Source organism: Psittacula echo (assembly GCF_963264785.1).
Source record: "Psittacula echo genome assembly, chromosome: 7".
Classification (NCBI taxonomy): Eukaryota; Metazoa; Chordata; class Aves; order Psittaciformes; family Psittacidae; genus Psittacula; species Psittacula echo.
In genome coordinates, this window is record NC_137740.1 from 20,177,203 (window position 1) to 20,193,998 (window position 16,796).

A 16,796-nucleotide genomic window follows, 5' to 3' on the forward strand; every position below is an offset into this window, starting at 1 on the left:
CAAAGTCTGCTACTGCACGCTGAAAAATGGCATCCATATTAAAGGACATGCAAGGGATCCTTTAAAGTCAGGGCAGCCCAGGATACTCTCTCTACTTGCCTGGACTCATTCCCAGAGCAATCTCTGGAGCTGCTCCAAGAAAGCTTTCAAGTTGTTGGAAACTGCAAGGCTGGCACCCCCAAGTGGTTACTCTGAGCTCTTCGTGCAGCCTGAACAGCTTCTCTCAAGTCTCAGTACCTCATCTACCGATAATCAAAGTGAATCGTCGCTTGCACGCAGGGACTTTGGAGCTCCCCACACCAAGGCAGAGTACGACCCTCTGCTGCAGCCTCAGCTCCAAATCCCACTGCAGAACGGATGAAGACACTTTGGACACGTATATTCAAAGTGATCTCTTTCAGATTTCATCTTGCCACAGAAGGAATCCCTACGAGACCTCACAGAGCAGAATCAAGTGTTACAAAGCCTTCCTGCAGTCAGCAGTATTTCTTACATATATAGGGTTAATCCCACAGATTGATGGAGGTGAAACAGAACTGCCAGTGTTCTGTTCAGGTGCAGCCCTGCACTGTTGCATGCAGCCTGGAGATTTCCAGCTACCAAGCTTGGTGCCCTTCCTAAGCAGTATATCCTTTGGGAATGGATGTTCCCTCATTCTATGGACAGAAATCACGACAAGCAGTGTAGGATACACACTTACAACATCTGCTAAGTTTCACAGCTACTCATAGCCACAAAGTAAACCTTATCACTCCTGAGCAGCAAATGAGCCCCAAAACACTGATCCCCGCTTCGTTTATTCAGTAACGATCAAATGTAGAAACGAAGTAGTACTTACACATCAGTGGGTTCTGCTGTTAACTCCCAGGGATTTCACTCTGCCACATGCCAGAGTCATGCCCCTGATCAGCAGGATGCATGAGCCACCACAGACAAAAGGCTCATTCAGAGCCCTAGAGTTGCATCTGCTGCCGCATTCAAGAGAAGGAGGGAGGGAATCACAGTCTGAAGTGCTAGAAAAGTTTAAACTGCACAGGAGGGGAATCAAACTATGAATGGCTCTTGCCCTGTACAATGTACCGGCACTGGCAGCACAGGGATGGGCCGCAGTTAAGCAAACACTCAGGAGCAGAACACAACTCTGGGATGTGAAGGAGGTGCAGAGAGGTGTGCGCACCGGCCAGATGGCACCCTGAGCAAGGGTCCTGGCACCTATTTCAGAACAGACAAAAAGCAGATGTTTCACAAAAGCTCATTTTCCAGGTTTATTAAGTAAAGTTAACTGAATTGTTTTCATTTTGTGGGGATTCCTTTCCGTCTAACCCTGTGGGTTAGCAGAGTTGCACAGAATCACGGTTGGACTGTGATAACCCAAATACAACTTTGGCTCATCTCACTGCTGACACATATGGAATGACTTGGGGGTTACTACATGCTGTGTCTGCTTGAGGCAGGTACATGTACAGATCAGCACAAGTTGCAAATGATAGTTTACATCCTTTCAAAACAGAGCAGGGCATTCAACAAACGCACTGCAATGAGAAGACATGAAAAAGAAATTATACAGACTTGCAAATACGTAAGAAGTTCAAGAGATGCAAGAAACTTCAAACACAAGAAATGTCAAGGGGGGAAAAACCCACTTAATTTCAGACACAATGTGTTCAAATGAAAACCCAGCTGTAATTTAAATTCCCTTCAAAATGGGAAACATACAGTAACGCAATTAAAGAGAAACCAGGTCTTGTCCTGGGAGAGATGTGTCCAAAAACATTGGTGCACAAACAGGTTCAGAGTTCTAAGCAAAATGTCCCTGGGCATTGGTGTACTTGACTCTTGGAGCCAGAGCAAAGCAATTCATTACACTTGCTGGACTGCTGGGCCTACTGCTGGGTCTTGGTGGTATAACAGCACGTAGGATTCCAGATGTCAGAGAGAAGGCAGCACACAAACTGCTGGTTACTGGGAGAAACGCTGCAGGCCAGATCTCCCAGGGATTGACTAGAGTAAGGACACCTAATTCTGGTAGCCTGGCCGCCACTGTACATAACGTTAGTGTGATGTTCTGCAGGGTTCTTCAGTTCTTAGCTCACTCCCTTCTCAGCCTGAGTTGTTTCTGTCTTGTGCATGAGCACAACTGGCCATGCAAAATGATCCAAAAAATATAAGGGACAGGACCAAAGAAAACTGGCTGAACCTGGGGCTGGCTTTCAGCTCCTATTTCCAAATATCAGTTAAAGGTTGGAAATATATCTACAGAAGAAATGATATAAATGAAATAGAAAATGGCACCGTCCACAAAATTAAAAAAGAAAAAAAAAAAATCTTACAACACAGCCTCGTAAAAATGGCTTTGCAACGAGAGCTCAGTCACAAAATGAAGGGTTCTAGCTCTTCGTACATCGGAAGAGGAAACAAAGCTAAAAAGTACTAATCCACATTCTCTTAATAAGTTAAACTTGCTTTCCCTCCCCCTGTCTACAAAAGGGGTAGAAGCAAATGGGAAAAGAGGCTACCAAAAACAATAATTAAAAAAACCAAAAAACAAAACAAAAAAAAAAACAAAGGAAGAAAAAAAGAAAGGAGAGAGAAGGAGAGCGCGCGTGAGAGAGAGAGCAGTCTGTGGTCAGAGGCTCAGAGCAGGGCTGAGTTCCTTTTAAGGGTTTAAAAGATGCAAAACATTTCCTCAAAAGTTCCCTCTCTTCAACAGTTAGTTCAATGCTGTAGCCATAGAAACTCAAGTATATATTGGAGGAGAGATTCTTTCAGGCAGATCCACCGTCATCCGGAGAGCTGCTCAGTGTGTGTTAATCCTCAATGATTATGGGTTCATCATTCATGGGCTGGCGTAGCTGTACTGCCTGGACGGGCCGGAGGATAATAGGCTTGTAAGGGCGTCTGGCGGCTCGCTTGGCTTCAGAGGAGGAAAGCAGCTTGCGGATTTTCCTGCAGACAGCAAAGCAAGAAAGGAACCGATTACAGAGACTGGATGCTAACTGTTGTAGCTTTCTCAGCTCCCTCAAGGGAACCAGGCCTGCACATGCAGTGGCTGCTTGCTAACGGGATGGGCTAATGCTGTTATTTCAGTAATGAATTCCCTGGAGAACTTTTGTTTTCTGGTTTACAAACCCACCAATGAAGATGAAATTGCATTCTCTGTTCCAGAGTCCTTCCTCTGCAGAGCAGAGGGCATTCTGGTCCAGCCTTGTAGGACCAAGGGCTACTGCTGTAAATACAGCACATGAAATGGTTACGATAGCCAGTTTCCATACCACTAATTTATTTTGAAGTACAGTCAGCTGCAGGCAGCTTTGTGGGAATTTATAAAGCCAAATTACAACCAAACCACTTCTGGTGACGTTGGTCACATCCCCACCTGCTTATCCATCTCTCACAGAGCTCTCTGACATTCCCCAGTCCTAAGCAGGTGCACACAGCTGCCTCTTCAAGAAAGACCTGTCACAGCACAAGCAAGCAACATTTGGTCTCCCACGGAGCTACGCCTCAAAGCTGAGCTGCTACAAGGGAGCTCCATGATGGCCACTAACCAGTGAACCAGCACTGGTGCCTTTCTTCCCCACTGGGAAACACTAACAGGGTGTCTCCTGCTCTTATTTCTCCCACATTGCAGGTGCCCAACCCAGAAACGGGTAATATTCATGTCTTGCATTTGCTAAGAGTTTCCCTGTATGTTACGAGACTAGCAACAATTCTTATCAGATTAAGGAAGCAGTTTTCCATATGGAGAGAAAGTAAAAGTGAGGAAGAATGTAGGGGGATGCACTGAAGTTTTAAAATTAGCAAAATAAAGGTTGAAAGCAACAATACAGAATGATTGCTTCTTTCTGTCAATACCAGTCTTAGAGTTAAATGAAGTATTAAAAAAAAAACCAAACCAATAAACCACCCACCAAAAAAAACCACCAAACACAAAAAAGCTCACAAAACCAAACCCCAGCAACAATGAAAAATGTACTCTGTAATTAAAATGAGGAATTCATTTCCAGAGGATGTTGTGGTGGTAAAAGGCATAAAATGATTAGAAAGGAAAGTAATAAATATTCACAATAGTCCACCAGTAGCCACTATACACAGCCTTCAGTTCAGGACCTGGGGCAACAAGGAGGGTCTGATAAGGCAGCACTTCCCACCCTTACAGGCTCCTACCCTAATGATGTTTTTGACTTACCATGAGAGACATTACACTGCACTAGAGTAGAGGGCAGCCACATGGCTTTACAGATCACAACTCAATTAGCCATCTATCCCCCAAAGGCAGCTTTAAGATTTTTGGGCAGCCAACATTGCTGGGGCTAAGAAACCCCTTTTTTGGGGTGAGCTGTGTTTTGTTTGGTTGTTTTTTGTTGTTTTGTTTGTTGTTTAGGTGTCTGGGTTGTTTTTAAATGGAAGAGATACAATCTTACTGAGCTGAAGTCTATCACTGTGCTGACTTCCACATTTGAGGTGTGCCGGTTGCAGGAGAAATTGGTCAAAATACTTCCCTCCTCCCCCCCCTTAAAATATACCCTTACCACACCAGCACTGACAAATCAGCAACTTCAGAAGATTTTGAATCAGCTCTGGACACATTTGGTCACCTCTTCACCTGCTTGTTTTGCCCACTGAGCTGAACAAGCCTGCCAGGTAGCACATGCACAGACACGGTCTTTTGTTTGCTCAGTGTCCCCATTTCCCCAGTGCCTTCTAAAGCTGAAAGGCCACAGAGTGTGGAAGAGGAGAGAACAGGGTGAAAGAAACAGGCGGCAGGGAGAAAAAAAAGATGTGATGATTTTTCTAAGACTCATTTAACTGAAATTGATCTACTTGTTGCCAGTGGAGCTTCTTACAATATCTGCATGTGCTCAATTAGACACACTGCCATCAGCAACACGTCTCGTAGCAGTTCTAGATTCTGATCAGGTCACTCACTGCCTCCACTTGCATAAATTATAAATGCCAGGTTTCTTACTGTGAGGCTTGAATTCAAAAACTTACTCCTTTCAACCAATCAACTTTTCAAACTGCTCCCCCTCAAGGCTATCCACTTTTCCAGCACCACTCTCAACAGTACTACACAAAAAAGGGGAGGGGTGCATGTGTGTAAAACTGTAGGAAAACCTGCTTTCTGTGACTGAAAACACAGCCTGACCCTCAGCTGGAGGATGATATGCAGATACTGCTGCTAGATTGATTGCTATGGAGCTAACACAAAGCCCAAATTGTTTCAGAGCTCACAAACAAGTCTTACATTCTTGACACTGGAATGTAGCAGATGGTTCAGGGAAAAATTAGAGGTGAAATGCTCGACAGAAAACCCGTGCCGATTACAATGCTACATCACTCAGGCTTCCCTGCTTTTCAACAGGCTGCCAAACATCTCCTTTCAGCACTCATCATGCCACTAAGCAGCAAGGCTGTCAGATAAAGAAGCCCGTTCTCTCTTTTTCTTTCTTAAATGGAAGAGATAAGGTCTTACTGAGATGATGTCTATCACTATGCTATGATTTCTGGGTTAGAGATGTGCTGGTTGCTGTGGGACTGATTCTCCCTGCCTCCATCAGTGGTTCTGTATGAGCAGACAATTCTGTGCCTTTACAACAAATTGTTCTCACAACCAACATGACACTTGATGAATATTCTCACTGTTCTGTATCAATCAAAGGGCAGGGTCCTGTAGTAGTACTGAGACATTACTACCATGGACCTGCAGCATTTCTTGTGGGTTGGATGATAAACATGTCAAGAAATGTTTTATAGATGCAGGATTACAAAATAAGCCTTGAGCATCTAAGGACTGATCTAGAGACCCTGCATCCACAATGGCACATGAATTTGCTAGAGCTGCAGATCTGTAACAGGATCCCAGAACCTCTTTACCAGAGCAAGAAGACAACACAAATAAGGAAACCACTTCCCCTGAAAATTAAATACTTCTCTCACTTTAGTTTCATTATATATGAAATCTCACTGCTTACTTTCACAGCATCTCACAGAAATAGAATAGGAGAAGGGAAAATGCAAGTAAAGATATGAACTCATGTGAAATGCACAGTTGCATTAAAGGTGTACATAGGAACAAGTCTGACAAGGAAACCAATTTCACGTTTCTTATGTGTTCTAGCAGGGGTGGGGGTGTTCCTCCACTGAAATAAATCATCCAATAGACAGTGGTTAACAACTTGAACATTATTGGTCTCAGATTGCTTCTGAAGCCCATCTTGGATACTAGGCCCACAGAACAGTCAACTTGACACTTGAAATGTCTTGAGGCTGAGGAGGAGTTTGGGGATGTCATGACTCTGACTATGCACTTCATGCTGAACAAATGAAGATTCAGAATAGTGACCAATTTAGTACTAGCAGAAGAGATGAAGTACTCAAAATTCCTGAACCCCTTGGCCACTTGTCAGGGTTCAGACACCCAGTAATTCCCATGTCCATCTCTGCTAGTTACTGGAGGGACGGGTAAGTGCTTCTCTACCTGTTGGGGGACTGATACTGATTGTTGATAACTCCACGCTTCAGATACAGACAAAAGCCAGAGAGCGTCTCTGCTTGCAGAGAATGCTGAAAGGTGGGACTGGCTTTGCTCTGACCTTCTTCGAGGTTACCCAGGAGAGAGGCATCAAATTCTTCGGAGGAAACCACACAAGAATATGTCTCTACTTTTTTTCATCACACCCAGAAGTAGTCCTCCCTTCCTAGGAATAACACAGTACTGGGACCACAGACACAAAAGCTCTGGCCACATAGCTTCTACCACGCTGCCAGCAGCCTGTAAACAGAGTTTACAGTGAAACTCATGCAAGGAAGGTTTCTTTCACTATTTCTATCCTCTGCACAGACTAACAAGAAGGACTAGCAGAAGCAGTACCACCAAAGGAGGAAGACAGAAAATGCAGAGAAGGCTAAATCTCACCACTACTAGTGGCAAATATAAACCACCACAGAAATGAGGCAACTCAGCCAATGGAAACCCTCTGTGTCACTTGTTTCAGCACTCAGACACACAAAGAGATGTTCTGAGAAGTAATACAAGAGACTTAAGTGTGCAAGAGGGTATGAAGAGCTCTGTAGAGAAGGCTCTACTTCTCAGCATCACTTCTGTACCAGAAGGCCCTATCTTGTTACTGAGACACTGCAGTGGGACCTCCAAAGGCAGTTATGGGTCTGAACCAGGTGAACTTCCCACCTCTGTCTTCCTCCCCTTATTGCACATCTCTTACAGGAACTGATCTGGAGGAAGAATAATCTGCTTTCTCTGGAATGCAAGTTCATGATTAGGCACATCAGACATGATTAGGTATATCACAGTCTTCATCCACCACAACACTGGCAGTGGTCTCTGCATTCAATTTGTAGCAATAGATCTGCTGAAGAGATCCTTGTCCAACCACAATTATCACCTGCAGCACTCACAAGGAACGCAAACCAGAAGACCTCCCCTTAAGCCCATTGAAAGACCCAGTTTCCTACCTGGTTTCTTCAGTGGCCATGTAAAAAACATCATCTGGTGCATCAATCCAGTTCATCCTCCTCCTTTTCACTGGAGGCATGGATCCACCACGAATTAATCGGACTTTTGTTGGGTATGATTTCCCATTGAGCAGCAAGTTTCGGCTTGGTCCCTAACGTGATACATAAAAAAGTATAGTTATGGACTGCAACAAACTTGCAGCAGTAGCACGTGATAAGCACTCAAAGGAAAAGAGAATGAAAGTTTTTGTATCACTTGTTGAGAGCTTACAGTAAAAATTTCCCCTCTTGCCCATGACTGAACACAGAATTCACATAAAAGCAAAAGTCCACAAGCAGTACAAGTTAAGCACCTTCAATATAAAATAGGACAGCAATACTCCAGCGACAGGACAAATAATAAATGAAAGACATTACCAATAATCTGTTGCTTGTGTCTGAAAGATGACATCAAGGTTGAAAGATTGAGCATAAGACTCAGATTTCAACTACTACCATAAATCTAGAGCAACTCTATTGATTTCAGAGAAGGATATCTAGCTACACAGCAAACCAAATACAAAAATCAGAATTTACAGTTATTCTGGGGTACCAAACTTACCCATATCCTTTTTGTTCTAGGGAGGTTAATATTTAATGAGGATAGTATATAATTAAACATGTTGTTGAGAACAAAGCTTAGTAGCTTTCATCATAAAATTCTTTTAACACCACAGATTTACCATATGTAACACATTGGCTTTGCAAATCAACATAGGTATAATTTTCCAGACCCACAAAAGCCCCCTTCCACTCAACTGGATAAACACGAGCTGTTATTAAGAGAGGTGCAGATGAAAGGGAGCAAAGTTTTAAGCATCTCATATGCAGCTGTCCTTGACCATTTGAAGTCCAGGTCTGCTGCCCCTCTTCCTGCTGATTAGCACATTGAGAAATCCCACTGAAATCAGTAACACTGGACAGAAAAGATGCAAAATAAGGGCCCAGAAAATTTGATTAAAGCTGGTCAGAAAACGACCCAGTAGAAATTTAATTCTTGTGTTTCACAGGCCATTGTCTGAGGTCAGACCATCTCCCCAGATGCACTAAGGCTTCTCCTTCTGCCCATGAAATGGGAAACTGAGCATGTAAATGAGGGATGTCTGGCCTGGGAGATCCACCTCAAAATGAAAGGTGGGGACATGAGGTATTCATGTCCTTAAGTGTCAGGTTATGGCACAAAAGCACAACCAAATTTTATCATTTTGACTTGGAAAGGGAAGATTTCAGTCTGTCAACCAAGTTAAAAAGGCAGCAAAACCCTGCATCTCAATTTTATCTTAGGAGAAACCAAAAACTGTATGATAGATTACTTTTTTCTTTTTTGACCAGCCTTAATCCACTGTGCTACCAAGATCCACTTCCTGTCAAAAAATCAGGGCTTTAGAACTGAGTAAACAGAACCCCACTTCTTAAAATCCTTAGCTCTTTAAAGCTGTTGTCTACAGGTGCAATAACAATTCAATTTCTTAGCTGCCTAGCTCCATGTTATGCAAGACAACTTTGACAGCAGACCACTGAAATACTTCAAGAAGTGCTTCTGTACCTGAGATATATTAAGGAAAATATTTAAAATATAAAGCTTTTTTGTTGGTCTGTTTGTGTTTTGGTGATTTGGGTTTTTGTTTATTTGGGTTTTTTTACCCCTTCCGGATTTCTCCAAGAAAATCCCTTTATTAGTGTTGCAAAGGACATTTTCTCCACATCTGCTACATACACAGGAGAACAACTCTGGAAAAAGTTCTTGGAAATATCTAGAAGGGGCACTCCTATGCTTCCAGGTTGCCTTTTTTCTACCTGCACAGAGCAATCTCTTTCAAATGGTACATCCTGAAATAGGAACCTTTAATTTTCCGTTCAGTAGCACACTTCATCAAGCAACCAGAAATCAAAACAGTTCAGGGGTTTCACCCTAAAACACTTAAAAAGTGTTAAGTCATCACAGATTTCTCCCAATGCACTGAGTTGGTTTATTCAGCAGACACAAACAAGTAGCCAGTCTCCTCAATGACAAGAAATGAAGCTGAATTAATGGAGGAATATAATTTAATACTTCAGATCAGATGTTCAAGCAACAAACCAAATGAATGCTTCATTATTACAACAGACTAGCATGCTCAAGTTATAGCCTACTCTCATGATACTGTACACTATCCAAGATTATTAGACTTAATAATGCTTGTGATCACCACTCCATGACCATTGATCATACCTGCTGCTGACTGACCCACGTCAAAGTGACCCTACTGACGCTTACACATTGTGGCAATTCACCTAATGAGGTAAGCTCCACTTTATCAACATCAGAAGATCACTTATTGGGGGGAAAAAAATTATGCTTGAAGTCCTCTCCCGTGAACCTCCCATAAGCCATGTGTAAGGGGGGAAAGTGATGCACAGCCTTTGCCCTGGCCCCTTCAGACCAAGGTGAATTTCATGAGAAAGCATTTTGCCAGAGACGCATCAACCAGACTGGCTATTTGCTTCTGTCCTTTGATTAAACTCAGCATAATGGATGAAAGGCTAGGAATAATTTTTACTCAAATAAAACGCAAGCATTCTCAGCAGACAACTTGCACACCAACTTCTTAAAAAAAAAAAAAAAAAAAAAAAAAGAAACTGTTTTCCAAACAAACCCTTCCATCATTTCAGCCTTCCTCCTTCAGGGAAACACATTCCACCTAGAAACACATCCCAGAACTTTGCTATAAACAGCCACTCTGTTTCTGTATGAGCAGAAACAAAATGTTCCATTCAAAACAGAATCTCATTTATATACAGATAGACAGATTTGAGGTTTAAATTGCATTTTAACCACTTGGATGTTTCATATGCCCAAAAATTTTATTTTATTTAAAGCTTTCAATAAATTAGGTAAAATGACCAGCTGCAAACAGCAAAGATGGAAGTGAAACACTACGGTTTAATAGGGTGTTCTATCTAGCACGGGTTAATAATCCTTCTTTCCCTGTTTTGGTTAAATGAACATTCTCTTACCATTTGTCTGGTTTGTCCGTGGTTAGGCAGACCTAACAAACAGGAAAGAGAATAGAGCTGGTAAGACCATTGCTTTTCCAAGACAGAAAAAAGTACAAAATCAAAACACACGCAGCTATAATTGTAACTGTGTTGTTTTGCTAAATCAAGAGTTGTCTACCAAACTAACTTCTCCCCTCCTAGAAAGGTAACTGAGAAAAGAGCTTCCTTAACAACATCGTTTGAAGAGCAGAGGCCCCAGGTTAAAAACACGTTCCATTTGCTCAGCCTTTTCTCTGTAGCTCACACCTTTCTTCAAACTGCCACTAAAAGTACACCTCCCCTTTCAGATCTGAGGTTTTCCTCAAGTCTTGGGAAAAATCTGGCATTCTGTTTTAGTTTTGGAGGAATTCACTGACATCAAGAAAAAGAAAATGGAAGGTATTATATACACTGTCGAGACAGAAACAAATAGAATCTTCTCTAACATCCTTGGATCCTCAAGGGAACTCTTCAGCTCAGGCGTTAGCTACTAGCTATTAGCAAACAGACTGTATCTGCTGAACCTGCCACAAGTAAATACTTGCACAGGCGTAGCTCCATCAGTCACACAGCTGTGCAACTCCAGCTACCACACAAAGCCCTTCCCCAGTAATACACAAAGCACTGTAAAGCACTGAGCACAATGGCTTGATTCTACTACCTTATTTGCTACACTATCAGATACCCTATCATGCTGCCACAACCATGTACTGAACTGTACTTCACACATACAAGATCTTGTAGGACACACAAAGGTCTTGGTATGTAAGAGAATTACATGTTGCTATAAGGCAGCAGGGTATGACACAGAAAGATTGGAAACTTAATGAACCTTTTTAGGTCTAGTTAGGTTTAGTTGTCTGAGATGCACATTCCCAGAAAACACCATTTCATTAGCATCAGTGCACCAGACCACCTTTCTCAGCCCCTTCTGGCTAAGAACCAAAATGTCAGGGTACCACATCCAACAGGTACTACAGGACAGGCACTACAGGACAGGCACCAGCAAATGCTGTCGCTAGCTGCAGAAGTTACCAGTACAAATTCTGCTTTCACATTTATAGCAAGCTTTCCAGCCTGACTTCTGAAACTTTCCATTTCTAGTGAGTTAAACCATGATGAAAGAGGAAAGCTTTTTAAAGAATCCAGCAAAAATGGACTTTTATAGCTCACAGTCCATACTCCCAACAGATTCCTTGACATTCTCCTTGATAAACCAAACACAACGTGCTCACAGCAACTATGCCAGGAAACCCATGGCACAGCAATGTAGTGGGAGGGAGAAAGGCAGAATGGGGTACGTTTCCTGAGCATTAAGTATTACAACACCACAATAAAATCAACAGTTTATATCAAGTATATTTTCCATTCTATGTTGCTAATTCAAACATGAAGACACATAGTTTCAACTTTCTGCTGCATTTTTGTTCCTGAGTATCCACAGAGATGAAGAAATAGTTGCCAGAAAGATTCCCACCAAATCTGCAGAACAGATGTACCAGACACCAAGAGAGAAGACCAGTAACAACCTCTGGATGTTGACAAAGGCAATGCAGGCGCCAGAGAATAATTCCTTTTTACATGGGAGCAGCAACTGCATCCAAAACACAGCTGTGAGCGGCCGTTTGAGATGGATGGACAAAGAGCTCCACGGATGCTGGGAAACAGCACAGCCAGCAGGATGCAACCTCAATCTGTTGGCTTCAGAGCCAAGCTCTAACACTTGTTTTTTCCTCTCCCCTTCATAACAGAAAGATAATAGTTTCTTCATTTACAGGAGTCTTGAGAGATGTAAATCAGTTGAGGCTAGTCCCTGGACTGAAGCCACACATTTCATTTTAACCATGCTCCAGATCAGCTCTTTGCTTGTACTAAGAACTTTCTTGATCACAGAACAGACTTGCCTACAGGAGCAGCTGATATGTGGCTGCTGCGATGACTATTGCTGGATACTACCCGTGACAACTCTTTGCTCCAGTACAACAGGACACAAAACAAAGTTACAGTTTCAATACAATTTGTATGCTTGACCTTACAGTAATACGGTATCAGTTAGCATATTAATCTTAGCTATCTGTTAATTTTCCCTTCAGTCACACTTTGATGACCAGAGTTTGAAAAAATGAAACCAGACACTAGAAAGATTAGCTTCAGTTTGTAATAAAAAAAAAATCCCACTAAAAGCACATGCAGCTGAAGCACTGCTATTAAATGAACAACTTTTACCCATAATGGTCACCAAAGAGATGCAGAGAGACAGCATAACATCTGTAATGCATTGCAGAACAGCTGTGAAGTCAACAGGATGCATCTGTACCATAAACAATGGATTCTTGCCCGTAAGTTTTTGGTGGCATCTGTGTGAGAAATGAGGTCTGCGAGACAGGCACCTCTAAGAACTAAACCAACCCTCCGTCTCTGGGTAAGGAGTGGTGGAGACACATAACTCACCATATAAAACTTAGTCCTGCCTGAGATGCTTGTTCCATTTTCACAGATCAAGGTTTGAGAGATACTTCTCACACATACGCATCCACAAGCAGGTTAAAAATGTAAGACAGCTTATGAATATAAATCAGAAGCAAAATACAACAGGGTTCTGGCAGCTCCTCTCCAGGGGAAAAAATCCCCAAAAACTAAACAACAAACCAAAACCACAAACCTGTCTTTATTTTATGGAGGTACGTTTAAAGAAGCCACAGGGTAGAAAGCGTGACTATTCCTTACGATGATACCTAAGGTCTAACTGCTTGAATTAGACCTTAGATATCATTGATATGAATTAACACAGTTCCAACACATCAGAAAAAATGCTAATCTCCAGCTGAGATAAAAAAAGGAAAAAAGAAAAAGAAAAGAAAAGAAAAAAAAGGAGGTATTTTCAAGATCAACCAAACCTTTAAAACCACAAAGTATGAAAGTCTACAACAACGAATCTCAGCAGGTCTTCCACTCTTTGCAGCCACAGAAATTGAAATGCACTCTGAAAACTCAAGATGACATGATTTTTCGATAGCACTGACAAAAAAAAACCCCAAAGACCTACAAAATATCCTGCCACTCAATTCCACCTGCCAGTCTCCTCTACACACTGAAATAAAGAGGAAGTCCCAGAGGATAAAATGAGACAAGGTAAATCGAAGGTATATCTGCAGATAAGCATAAATGTCCTTTGCCACAGATGGATTCTACATTGTTACTGAAATGGCAATAAAACACCTGATCACAGTACAGAGATAAACTGACAACCACAGAGCATGCCTCCACTCCCCATAGCTTAGTGACAAAGACCTCAGAACTGTTCTTCAAGCATAAGCACAGTTACAGAGATCTTGGCTCAAACCCAGTCACAGCAGGTTACTATGCCCTAACAATCCTTTCATTCTTGAAGTATCAAAGCTGCAGATGAATATATTTTCATCCAAAGAAACACAGGTGGTGAAGGACTACCACAAACAGCAAAACAAGACCGTAACTACTGTTAGTTTGCAGCTTTATCTTTTGAGGATGGGGGAAACATCTCTCAGTCAACCAACCTGTTTCTTTTCCAACAATTTCCTACCATTTGAATCTAATGCTTTCAGATTTGTTGAAAAAATAAAACAAAATAAAAATAAAATGAGAGAATACCTAAACTTCCAGCAGCAACTTGAGCACCACCCCAAGAGCATGCTGTGTGAGGAGGGAATAGCTGGCACCCAACAACACAGAGTGGAGCGTAGGAGTTTAATTTCCCAATGGGATGCAAACCAGCACATCTGGTCCCACTGGAAGCCTGAGAGTAGACACGTATGCTTTATACCGATCCAGTCCCACCCCCTGCGAGTCCAGCAAGAGGACATCAACACCTGAATGACAGCATTCAGAAATTACTCCCACCACACAAACTCAGCCTGCTTTTTTAACCAGCTCTGAACAATACACAACTGTGATTCTGAGAAGCAGGAGAGCCTAAACCCTCAGCAGTGTGCCCAGTGCAGACTGACTCCAGGGGTATTTCCATGAAATTACTGCAGCAGGTGCCAAGAAGCTGCAGAACAGGAACCAGCCATGGACACTTTTCTACTTGGATAGAAGTCTCCCAGTGATTTTCCACACCTGGACATACACACCATTCCCTGTATGTTTACAGATCACGTCATAGTTTGGCACAGGAAGTCTGTACAGAGCTGACCCCTAGTACCAAGGACAAAGAGTAGCCCAGCTTTCAGCCACCGGACATTACTTGCAGTTGTTAAATTTGTATTTAATCAAACTTACTAACTCCAATCTTCGGTATATCCACCAGCGCACACAAAAATATGGGTTCTTCATGTTAACATAATTCTTCCTTATTTTTTTTTTTTAACCAATTGGGACATTAAGCAGTTAGTCACAGATGGCATTTTGGTTTTAACTTCTGTTTAGCAAAGAGAAGCATCATGCAGAACATGCAATATGCAGTAACATTCATAAGCACATCTTCAGTCACAATGAACTCAGAAAATTTAACACACACTTTCACAACCAGCAAGTTTACTATACTAAAATACACTGCTTTCAAAACTCCATACACTCTTCATATGCATTTTCCTTTTCCAAAAGTAATCCTCCTTCTGGGATTCCATCCTTCCCAGTTGTAACAAGAACATCAACAGTACCACATTTGTGAGCAAGCTAGAAAAAAAATACAAAAATGCATGCATGAATGAGGCTTGATGAACAAGGACTTCACTTCCAAGTTACCGGTTCACTTGAAGTAGTCTCTGCATGTTGACATATACACACAGTTTTTTGCAAGCTTGTAAAAATGCTTCAGCACCCCTCCCTTTCTTAAACTGCCAAGAGTGTGATACTGCTGTGAGCAGACTGAGTACACCTTCTAATCATCAAAGTCTATAAACTTTTAGGAATTCAAGTGCAACAAGCAGAACAGAGCATAAGCTGTACCAAAAACACCACCTAGACTAACGTTTTATTAAAAACCTGTTGTACATAAAAACAATGTTAAAATTGCAATTTACTTACCTAAGTAAGTTCCTACCAAGATTGGCAAAGGAAAAGGAAAAAAAGATTTAAGGTTAAAAAAAAGGAAAGATTCACACAGTTCAGAATACAGTAGCCCAGCCCCATGCAACAAACATAGAAACACAGAGTGGTCTGGTTGTAATGAAACACAGAAGTGATCACAGTTCTTTGTGGGACAGATAAACCCAAGACGAGATTAAACAGACAGCAACGCCAGAAGAGAGATACCACAAAGAAGAGCTTTAATTTTGCATAAGTAACTAGTGACTTCTTACCCATCTCCTTTCATAACCCCAGCACATTAACCTTGTTGGACATGGACAATCCTTCCTGAAATGCTTGGTCTAACAATTCACATTAATTTGCTTCACAGTACCTCTCAAATGATGTGTTTGTTCATGCAAAGCTGTACCTTCTGCTAAGAGTACTTCAAGGACCCTATTAATACTTGCTGAGCAGTGACATCCAACTATGATGAGTCAGTAGCTACCCTTGGACAAGCACGCTGAGAATGGAGAGCTGCTATCTATTTTGGTGTTGAGGGATGGGGAGGAAAAGGAGGGGGAGTGAGCAAGCAGCTGCATGGTTCTGAGTTACTGGCTGGGCTTAAACCCCGCCACCTACCCGCATCCCTAGAAGAGCATCACGGTATATTCTGTCTTGCTGTAACACACTATGGTTAAAAAACAGAGGCAACAAAACCATGCACCTCACTGCTTTAGCATCTGCTGATCCAAGCTATACAAACTAGAAAGCACTGAATTATTCACTGTTCTTAGAATTGGGAGTACTACACATCATATATACATATGATACGTATCACACATATAGATTCCACCTAATGACAAATTCTGGCTTTGTACTATCCGGGACATTTGCAATTCTGCCCTGGAATTGTTATACATTCATTTCCTCTCATAATAATTACACTTGCTTTCTACCACTGCCTTGGGATATGCACTCTCCTCTTTCTCAATCAACATCTGCATCTTACTCCATGCCATTCCTCATAAATTAAATGGTTTTCACTAGTTGATCCATAGAGCACAATGCCCATCTGCTGATTTTCTTCCCAGATCTTTCTCCATAACATCAAAGGAAATTAAACACAGTATCATAGCTAAGCTGAAGGCAAGTGGAGAAGTTACACTTAACATTTCAATACAAAATCCTAAGTAAAATTCTCAAAAATAATCTGTACTTTTGATATATAATCTAAAGTGAGGAAGTTGCACAGGCACACAGTTCTTGGGGTC

General features: G+C 41.9%; 1 protein-coding gene across 3 annotated transcripts in view; it reads right to left on the bottom strand.

Moving 5' to 3' along the window:
* Nucleotides 1-1,268: 1,268 nt before the first annotated feature.
* The window catches only part of MTA1 (metastasis associated 1), an 82,718-nt gene continuing 67,190 nt past the window's right edge, over nucleotides 1,269-16,796 (bottom strand). For 2 of the 3 annotated variants that reach the window (XM_080623805.1, XM_080623804.1), the window contains 3 exons: nucleotides 10,513-10,544; nucleotides 7,477-7,628; nucleotides 1,269-2,946 (listed from right to left, as the gene is read on the bottom strand). In XM_080623805.1, the coding sequence (XP_080479931.1) occupies nucleotides 2,808-2,946; nucleotides 7,477-7,628; nucleotides 10,513-10,544 (323 nt within the window). In that variant the 3' untranslated portion in view covers nucleotides 1,269-2,807. The remainder of the gene's footprint in view (nucleotides 2,947-7,476; nucleotides 7,629-10,512; nucleotides 10,545-16,796) is intronic. The other variant, XM_080623806.1, reaches the window with a different exon arrangement.